General features: G+C 56.3%; 1 protein-coding gene across 1 annotated transcript; it reads left to right on the forward strand.

Annotated features, from left to right (window-relative positions):
- Positions 1 to 271: 271 nt before the first annotated feature.
- Positions 272 to 7254, forward strand: C1QL1 (complement C1q like 1). Its single transcript, XM_041723760.1, has 2 exons — positions 272 to 1174; positions 6566 to 7254. The coding sequence occupies exons 1-2, from the start codon at positions 578 to 580 to the stop codon at positions 6743 to 6745; spliced, it is 777 nt and encodes a 258-aa protein (XP_041579694.1). The 5' UTR covers positions 272 to 577; the 3' UTR covers positions 6746 to 7254.
- Positions 7255 to 9388: the final 2134 nt, after the last annotated feature.

Below are 9388 nucleotides of genomic sequence, written 5' to 3' on the forward strand. Positions count from 1 at the left end.
TTGGTCCCTATTCTCCCCTTCCCTATAGGAGACTCTACTGTTTCTTAGACTCAAGCATCCTCCCCATTTCCCAGTGTCAGTCTCCAGCGCCCAGTCTCCTGGTTCCTCTCCCGGCTCCGGCCTTCATCTCCGTGGCTCCGCCCCTTCGGTGGGCGGAGTCCTACCTCCAGCGGCCCAATTAGGTGCCGGCCCCGCCCACGGCCCCACCCCTCACGGGCGCCGAGCGGCAGGGAGCTGGCGGGGCGGGGCGGGGCGGAGGGGGCGGTGGCCCGAGCGCGAGGAGGCGGGAGGAGCCGGGCAGGACGCGGCTGCCGCCGCTCTCAGTCCGGCCGCGCAGCGGGAGGGAGGCGCGAGGCAGGAGCCGGCGGCTGGGCTCGGCGGCGCATCCAGCGCAGCGCGGCGCTCCGGGCCCGGCCCCATGCCCGCAGCCCCGCCGGACCGCCCTTGAGCGCGGGCGCCCTGCCCGCGCCCCCCGCCCGCCGGCACCATTGCCCCGACGGCGCGGCCGGGCGGCCCGGCGCTCCCCAGGCTCCGCGCCGGCCGGAAAACGCTGCTGGCGGCCGCTGCGGGCGTGGTGATGCTGCTGGTGCTGGTGGTGCTCATCCCCGTGCTGGTGAGCTCGGGCGGCCCGGACGGCCACTATGAGATGCTGGGCACCTGCCGCATGGTATGCGACCCCTACCCCGCGCGGGGCCCCGGCGCCGGCGCTCGGCCCGACGGCGGCGACGCCCTGAGCGAGCAGAGCGGCGCGCCCCCGCCTTCCACGCTGGTGCAGGGCCCCCAGGGGAAACCGGGCCGCACAGGCAAGCCGGGCCCCCCGGGGCCCCCCGGGGACCCAGGTCCTCCGGGCCCTGTGGGGCCACCCGGGGAGAAGGGTGAGCCAGGCAAGACCGGCCCTCCCGGGCTACCGGGTGCGGGGGGCAGCGGCGCCATCAGCACGGCCACCTACACCACGGTGCCACGCGTGGCCTTCTACGCCGGCCTCAAGAACCCTCACGAGGGTTACGAGGTGCTCAAGTTCGACGACGTGGTCACCAACCTAGGCAACAATTACGATGCGACCAGCGGCAAGTTTACGTGCAACATTCCCGGCACCTACTTTTTCACCTACCACGTCCTCATGCGCGGCGGCGACGGCACCAGTATGTGGGCGGACCTCTGCAAGAACGGCCAGGTGGGCCCGGCGGGGGCATGGGGCTGGCCTGGGGGCAGGGCACCCAGGGAGCCCGGGACCTTTGGGGACCGGCGGGCACAGGTGGAGACCTACAGCAGCCCCGCTTAGGCATCACACGCGGGGACGGTGGACCGCTTGGCACTAACTCCTCGGTTCCTGGGCACCGGCGCGCGGCATGGGAATGCGGGAGATAATACAAAATAATCAGAGCGCAGGGCTCCCAGGCGCGCGGACTGGTCCTTGGGGACTTGGCCCTTGGGAAGCGATATCTGAGAGCTGGGATTGTGGTTGATACCAGCGGGCGATTAGGGGAGGGCAAAGACAGGCTCTGGGGAGAGGCAGCCTCTGGCGCCCGCGGGCGTCCGGGCGCACCGCTAAGCGCGCACGCCTAGAAGGCAAGCTGTAGGAGATGTTTTGGACACAGGCAAAGGGAGCCAGGGGCGCAAAGCTTTAGCTGCAATACATCCTCGGTCCCTGAGAAGGGACCACTGGGCAGATCTGAAACCCTTGCAAAACACGGGGCAGCCCGGTGGCTTGGCTTCCCACAGTGTCAGAGCTACAGGCGCAAGAAAGCCTCCTCTGGGGGAAAGTTTTTCCTCCTGAGGCCGGGCAAAGAGATGGAAACTCCCCCTCCCTTGATCTTGCAGCTGCTGCTCCTGATTCCTGGGGCATTCCCTATTCCCATCCCAGGGACGGAAGCTGGCACCAGGCTGGTGGTACTGGGAGGGTAGTGCATGGTGCTTTCTCTCTGAAACTCCTGCCCCAGGGCCAACATCGACCTAACTCTGCCACAGGGTGACAGTCTTGCCCAGTTCCCTTCCCTTTTGAAACCCCCTCCCTTTCCTGTATTCCCAGACCATGGTGGCCAAGCCCCCCACCCCCCGGGGGTTGGGGGGGTGGCTAGTGAGGCAGAGCATCCCAGTGGAAAAAGAGACCAGCAAGGGTCCAAACTAAAGCTAGGATGGTGGGAGTTGGAATCTCCTGCAACTGGGACCCAAGACCCTGTTGGAAGCCTTCCCACTGCAGTACTACCCTGAGGTAGAACCTGGCTTGGGGGGTGGGGGAGAGGACAGGCATGGGAGTCAGCACGAATACTACCAGGCACTTGTAAGTCTACCCCCTCTTCTTTCTCTCCTGCCTGCCTCTTTTTCCTACTCTGTCTCTTTTCCTCATCTCTCTCCTGTGTCTACCGGTCCTACCCAGCTCTCCTGGGTTTCTGGCCTCTGTCCCCTGGGCTTAACACCCCTCTCTATTCCTTGAGTGTCTCTCTCCTACTGGTGTTTGTCAGGCTTCCCGCATCTCTCCTCTTTGTCCTTGGTTCCTGACCAAAAGGGAGGCCTCAGTATCCAGGGAGGGCTCATTCTGCAGACAGCCCCACGATTCTCCTTATTAATCACCAATAAGGGATGCAGCAATGTCACCTTCATCAATGGAATCTCTTCCTTTCCCAAAGAAAGTTTGGGCTGGCCCCGAGCTGAGCCTTCAGGGGGTTCGGGGCCCATTTTGCCTGGATAGGGAGCTGGTCACCAGACCACCAGTGGGCCCTAGACCTGGCGCCACCTCAGGTGGTTGCAGCAGGGCCTCAGAGATGAGGCACAATGTGACCCCAAAGGTGATGTGTGCTTGGGCAAGGGGCACTTGCTCCAGTCACTGGGAGGTGAAACCATCTCAAAGCCTCTTCTTTCCTCTTCAGCAGAGCCTGCTGAGGAGGTACTCGCTGGAGGTGGGACCACAGGCTAGTAGAAAAAAGGAGGTGGCTTTAACGAAGGGTTTCAAGACCCAGCATTTTTAACAGTGACTCAGACCATTCCCCCCCAACAAAACAGTGGGGCCTACACTCCTCTCCCCTACATCCTTTGTGACATGATCAGGATTGCTCAAGACTCATTAAATCTCACAAGTCATCCCACATATCCATTTTGAAGCCTTACTAGGAGTCAGGTTTGGAGCCAGGTAGTGGGGTTTGATCCACCTGCTCTCTGGGACCTTGTGGTCTGTGCAGGAGAGAGAGTAGTAACCACATAATATACCCCAGCGATTTGTGTGTCAGAGGAGGACTGGGAGCCCAGCTGGCAACTCTGGTCCCCAAATGTGTTAGCTGGAGGGAATGATCCAGTGGGGCCTGCCCCAACCCAGACCAACCTGGTCAAGGGAAAGGATGGCGAACCTGGGTCAGCCCCCATGTCTAGTCCCCAGACATGGCTAGTGAGAAAATAAAAAGATCAATGGTAGAAAAGGATGGCTTAGAGGTAGAAGGGGACATTCAAGTGAGCAGAGAAAGAATGATGGTCCTGGGCAATGTACATGAACAGAACCGAGGGGCTTCTGCCTCCCGTGCCTTCAAGACCAGTGGCAGTGTTGGGCTCTGTGCTTTTCCTTCCTGGCTTCTTGCCTGCAGAAAGGCTTCCAGAATTTCCTCAGGAAGGCAGAGCTGACACTGTTCCTTGGCCTTTCCCTGGACAAGATGGGGAGCGGGACTCACTACCTTCCTGCCTGGTGTGGAGCACCCCCCCATCCATGCCTGAGGCCCAACCTGGTGGCACCAAGCCTTGCTCATGAGGACATGGAGATCTGAGGAGCCTGGGGAAGGGGCTGTAGGTTGGGGGTGGTGCCCTGAGTGAGGTAAGCTCCCTGCAGCTGCCCTGGGAGTACCCAGTTCAGATGGATCAGGAAAGACATGAAATTCATAAACTGGGCCGGGAGAGAGGAGGCTGTGTGGGAATGGGCCAGAGTCCTTGACCAGGGTCCTAGTTGTCCAGGGCAGGAACTTTGGAAAGGTGAATATTACAAATGGGGAAGGGCTCAGTCAACAGGGCCTGAATGAGGTGAGAGGTGGAGTAGCATATACATTGAGGACTCTCATGTAGAGCTCCTCACTGGAGCTCAGCCTGATGCCTGACAGAGGGAGAGGGGCTCCTGCTGCCCTTTTCTAGCCTCGAATATCTTTCCGGGCACAGAGCACAGTGCCTAGCACAGCAGGGACCCAATAAATGTGGGACAGCACAAGTATGCCCTGTGGGCCAAGCTGGCTGCCTGGGGGAGCCACTCCTGCACATCCAACACTCTAGCATTGATCAGGGGGCAGGGGCATGTTTCCTGGGTTGTCCCCCCTCCTCCAACCAGGGCCCTGGTCAGATCACTGCCTCAGTTTCCCTTCTAGCAGCACTCTAGGAAGTGATTCCACAGTGCCCCCTCGTGACAAGTCTCAGACTTGCTTTCTTGCTTCCATGGCAACCTCAATTCCCCAAATTTCCCCTTGGCCCCCAGGAGGAGTTAGATGTCTCAACAGTTTCCAGTCTCGGGCAGAGAATCAGGACCCCTGGGTTCCACTCCTAGATTCCCCACCGTCTAAGGATGGAAGGGCATAAATTGTCCCTGCCTCCATGGATAATTAGGATAATCACAGCAACAATCATGGTGATGAATAAATAATAAACATAAGCATAACAGTTCTGATGCCTGTCACATCACCAGGAGATTCCTGATGACAGATGACTGTATTCTAATGGATTTGGCTATTAAGAAGCACACTGTTTTAATGAGTTAAGGCTAAATTAATCTGGGTAATAAAAATAATTGTTATTAGTAGTAATTTATTAGCAAAGATAATAAAATGCATGCGTAATAATAAATACTATGAGGATTAGGGCCCAGGGAACAATACAGAAGTTGGCTGCTTGCTTTGAGCGCTTGCCTAGTAGCACAAAGCCCCATCAAGATTAAAATTTTTTTTTCTTCACCATCAAAAGGCTTTTATAAAGGTTGCAGTGGTGAGGCAGGATCTTCTCATCCATTTTCTAAACAGAGAAACTGAGCTTCTTGACAGACAGCCTCTTCCTCTCATTTGATTTTCTCTACCTTTAGCTGAACTGTGAGTTTTCCCAGCTAAGTGTGCCCAAACTGTTCCTTCCTTGGTTGAGGAAGAAAGAGGTTGAGGGCAGACAAGGGGCTGGAAGGATCTGGACTTTACCTAACAGACAGCATGCAAATGTGTTGGGTCCTCCTATTGCAGCATTGCTGCTGAGTCAGCAGCTTTGGCACAGCTGACCTGCAACCTCCTCCTCCCGCCCCAACAAGGAGAATGGGCCCTTCCCCTAATTTGACTTGGTCCAGCCCAGACTGTCAGCCCTTGGGAGAGCTACCTTCGGGGAAGGGGAAGGATGGAGAGGGGCTGTTATGGGAGCCCAGCTGGGAGAACCCCCTCAATGCAGCCTCCTCTCAACACCTTGGAGATGGTCCCTCTCTTCCCATTCTCCACCCAGGCTATCCTCGAGAGGCCCCAGATCCTCTGGCTCATGATGCCTTGTGTTGCCTCAGTTGTTGGGGAGGAATTCCTGGAGGGCATTTGTCCACCACCAACCCCCTCAATATCTTATGATTATAGTCAGAGCCCCCAAAAGTGACAGCAGGCTTCACACCAAAATGCTGGTGCTCTCTTGCTTCATCATCCTGCCCATCCCTCCCTTCTCCCATCAAAACAAGGGCCAGCAAAGATATCACATCCGCCTGAGGATCACAGAAAGATGTAAAGCCTGGATTCTCTTCTTCCCACCTACTTCCTTTCTACCACCCTGGGGTGACATAGGAGGAGCCAGAAGTCCCCTTTGGGTGGGGTAAGAATCACAGGTATAACTGACAGCTCTTTGGAGGCCAGTTGCAGTCTCAATCTGAGCCTTGGGAGGGGAAATAATTACCAGACCTTCCATCTCACTACTCCAGTGTGAAAGACTCCAGAATGAAGTACAGACAAGGAGTTTAAAGATTGGGTTCTAGTACTAGGGTGGTTGCCTAGTAGCAGTCTGGCATTAGTCTAGCCACTTGACCCGTGGAACCAAGGTGCACCCTTGTGTCCATCCACTGATGTAAGAACAGGTAGGTATGGCTGAAATATAAGGCATTGTTGTTACAATTAAAGCAAAGAGGAAGGAATGATAAGGAGATAAGGTATGGCCCCCCCATCCTCTGGTGTTCCAGATAATTCCTCTTTGCAAAGAGGGAGCTCCAGGCTGGGACATCTCAGGGACATTGTTGAGGTCTTCAGCAGGCCAGCCGGTAAGACCTAAAGGAGTTAAGGAGGCCAGCTCCACCTTGATTCCTAATTCAGAACCAGATTACACCTGCCCTAGAAATCCAGGGCTCCTCTATAACCAGGTCCCCAAATACACAGTTATGATTGGAAAGGCGGGGGGGATGACCAGAGAGAAGCTGGCTGAGAGCTGAAGGTGGGGCTTTTAGGGCCTCCAAGATCCTCCCCATGTGGCTGCCTTACCTCTGACAGTCCCCCTCCCTCCCCAACCCTACTTCTCTCCCTCCCTCCCCGCTACCCTCTCACGCACACCACCCCTACTCCTCCACCCCCTCATCCCCCCCCGCCCCCCCCTCCCCCCGCAGGTGCGGGCCAGCGCCATAGCCCAGGACGCAGACCAGAACTATGACTATGCCAGCAACAGTGTGATCCTGCACCTGGACGCGGGTGATGAGGTCTTTATCAAGCTCGACGGAGGCAAAGCGCACGGCGGCAACAGCAACAAATACAGCACATTCTCCGGCTTCATCATCTACTCCGATTGAGCTCCCCGCGTCCCCCTCCATCCCTTATCTACACCCTCCTCCACCCCCCACCCCCGGACTCCCCTCTGGGCGGGCTGAGGACAACCCAGCCCCCGGCTCCCCAGCCCTGTCTGCGGGCCCTCCCCGGCTATGACGCCCCTGGCCCGCCCTCCCCACCGCCCGGGCCGCAGGCTAGGCTCTCCTGCCCGCTCGCTGCAGAGCCGGGTGCAGAGCGCCCCGTCCCGGCCCCCGGGAGGCGGTGTCCGCCGCCCCCGCCCCCGTCCGCGCTGTATATTTGTACAATAGGACTGTTTATTGCTCACCCTGCTCGCCAGCCCGCCCCAGACTGGGGACAGGTCTCAGCGAGGACCCTGCCCATGCTCGGATGCGCTGCCCTCCGGCTCCAGGGTGGCGCTTCCTGGGAGAGGGGTGGGTTGGGGCTGGATAGCGTCCAAGCACCTGCTAAAGCCCGAGCCCGACCCGGCTGCGCCCCGTCTGACCAAAGCTCTAATAAAAACACTTCCACCCGGCTCGCTTTGGGTCTGTGCCCTGGAGAGGAGTTGCAGGAGGGGACGGTGAACCCTGCCTTCTTCCAGAAAGGAAAGGGGTCTGCTGGAAGTTTCCGGTGGATCTGGGAGCAGGCAGGTGCCAGAATCAGAGCTGCTCTGGGAGGAGGTGGTCCAAGGGGCCCAATGCTCACCACAGCCCAAGAGCAGAAATGGGAAGCAGCCCAGTTGCATCATCATCTTCCAGGGTGGAAATGTTCCATTTGTCTGTCCTTGAAGGTGGCATCAGCAAGGTTTAAACTGCGACACCCAGGTTCTCAATTTGGTACCACTGTGTGTGATCTTGGGCAAGTCACTCGTCTTCCAGCTCTGGGTTAGTGACAGCAATGACAGGAACGTATTTGGCACTAAAAGCTGGTTGACTTTGGCCCAAGCGCTTCACTTCTGGGCCTCAGTTTTCTCATCTATAAAATGTTAAGTGACAAGTCCTACCTTGGTTGACTGAGGATTCAAGAGGTATCATGTACATGTCCAATAAACACAGCTTTTATTATTTATAACGTCACTGAAAGTTTGCACAACACTTCCAGGTATGGCATCTCACTCAAGCCTCCCAAAAGCCCTGAGAGTCTGGGTGAGTAGATTTTGTTCTTCCAGGGAGATGAAATATCTTTCTTCATGCGACACAGTCACTAAGTTCTGTGATTGCACTTGAATCCAAGAAGCCCGGCTCCTTGAAGACAACACCCTGAGTCTCCTTGTCTTGCCCCTGCCTCCCTTATCTCCTGCAACTGGGACCCTGACATTTGCAGTTAGGGCATTCCTAAATAAAATAGCTAATATTCAGGGGTGCCTGGGGACACAGTTAAGCATCCAACTCTTGGTTTTAGCTCAGGTCATGATCTCGGGGTCCTGAGATCCAGCCCCACATTGGGCCCTGGGTGTGGAGGCTGCTTGGGATTCTCTCCCTGCACCCTCACTCTTGCTTGTGCATGCATACTCACACACACACACTCTGTCTCTCAAATAAATACATAAATCTTTTTTAAAAAACACAAAAGCTAATATTTAGAAAGCACCCACTCTGCGTCAGGTACCACATGAGAACTTTTTAAATACTATCTCATACATACGTGGGTGGGGTGGGGTAGACTGGCAGGAAATGCTTGAATGCCCTGTAACACGGGTACTGTTATTTTATCCATTTCAGTTGGGGAAACAGATTCAGAGAGGTTAATAACTTGCCAGGGTCACAGAGCTAGGAAAAGGCAAACATCAGTATTTGCACCAGAGACCCTGCTCTTAGCCAGTATGCTATATTTCATAGAGATTTGGGATCTCCAAAGCAGAATGGAGGAAGAATGGCTTTGAGGCAGCTCTGTCCCTGCTATGCACAGCCCTTCCACCCCCACCCCTGCCCTGCAGAGTCTTGATGGACGTATAAGCATCTGCACTGGGCTGCAGCCATGGGGTGAGCCTGTTGGAGAGACCCAATGCTCTATATTGAGCAAGAGTCCCACCTGGCCTCCCCTCCCCCAGCCAGCTCAGCTGGAGAGACCGGAAGGAGGGGTGGCCTCCTTCCCAGTCAGGCCCCATGTATGGACCCTTGTCGTGGCTGGCAGCCTTGAATGACTTTCTTTATCCTCCCTTCTCTCCCCTACTTCCCCCTACTGCCAGCTGTGGCCATTTAATAAAATTAGCTTAATGCTTGTTCCTTCCCTGTGGGGTCTGGAGATTGAAATCCGCGGGTCCCCACAAACCCAATAAAACCCCTGGCAGGTCTGGTTGGAATGAGAGTTTCCTCAGGAAAAGTGATTAGATTAGAAGGCGCTTCCCCTTGCCCTCGGTGCCACCCACAGCCCCTTGTGATTCTTTAATGGCCACATTGGCCTGGAATTACCCAGCCACATACCTGGGGGGCTCCCTACCCCTCCCCAGAGGCCACAGGGACTGGGCTGGGACCTCTGCTACAATAAAAAGCATGTTAATCATTTCTGTAGGGAGTGCCTGGCTGGCTTGTTTGCTTTTATTTCTGGTGACCAGACAATCCTCATGTCGTTTTGAAAGATGGGCCTAATATCTCCATTTTGCAGATGAAGAAATCATAGTCCAAAGAAAATTCGTGACTTGCCCATGGTCATGCAGTAAGTGTGTGGCA

This window comes from Vulpes lagopus, chromosome 12 (assembly GCF_018345385.1).
Source record: "Vulpes lagopus strain Blue_001 chromosome 12, ASM1834538v1, whole genome shotgun sequence".
NCBI lineage: Eukaryota > Metazoa > Chordata > Mammalia > Carnivora > Canidae > Vulpes > Vulpes lagopus.

Coding starts and splice junctions, on each gene's coding strand:
- C1QL1 (XM_041723760.1), top strand. CDS start 578: ATGCTGCTGGTGCTGGTGGTGCTCATCCCCGTGCTGGTGAGCTCGGGC. Junction 1,175..6,565: donor ACCTCTGCAAGAACGGCCAG/GTGGGCCCGGCG, acceptor CTCCCCCCGCAG/GTGCGGGCCAGCGCCATAGC.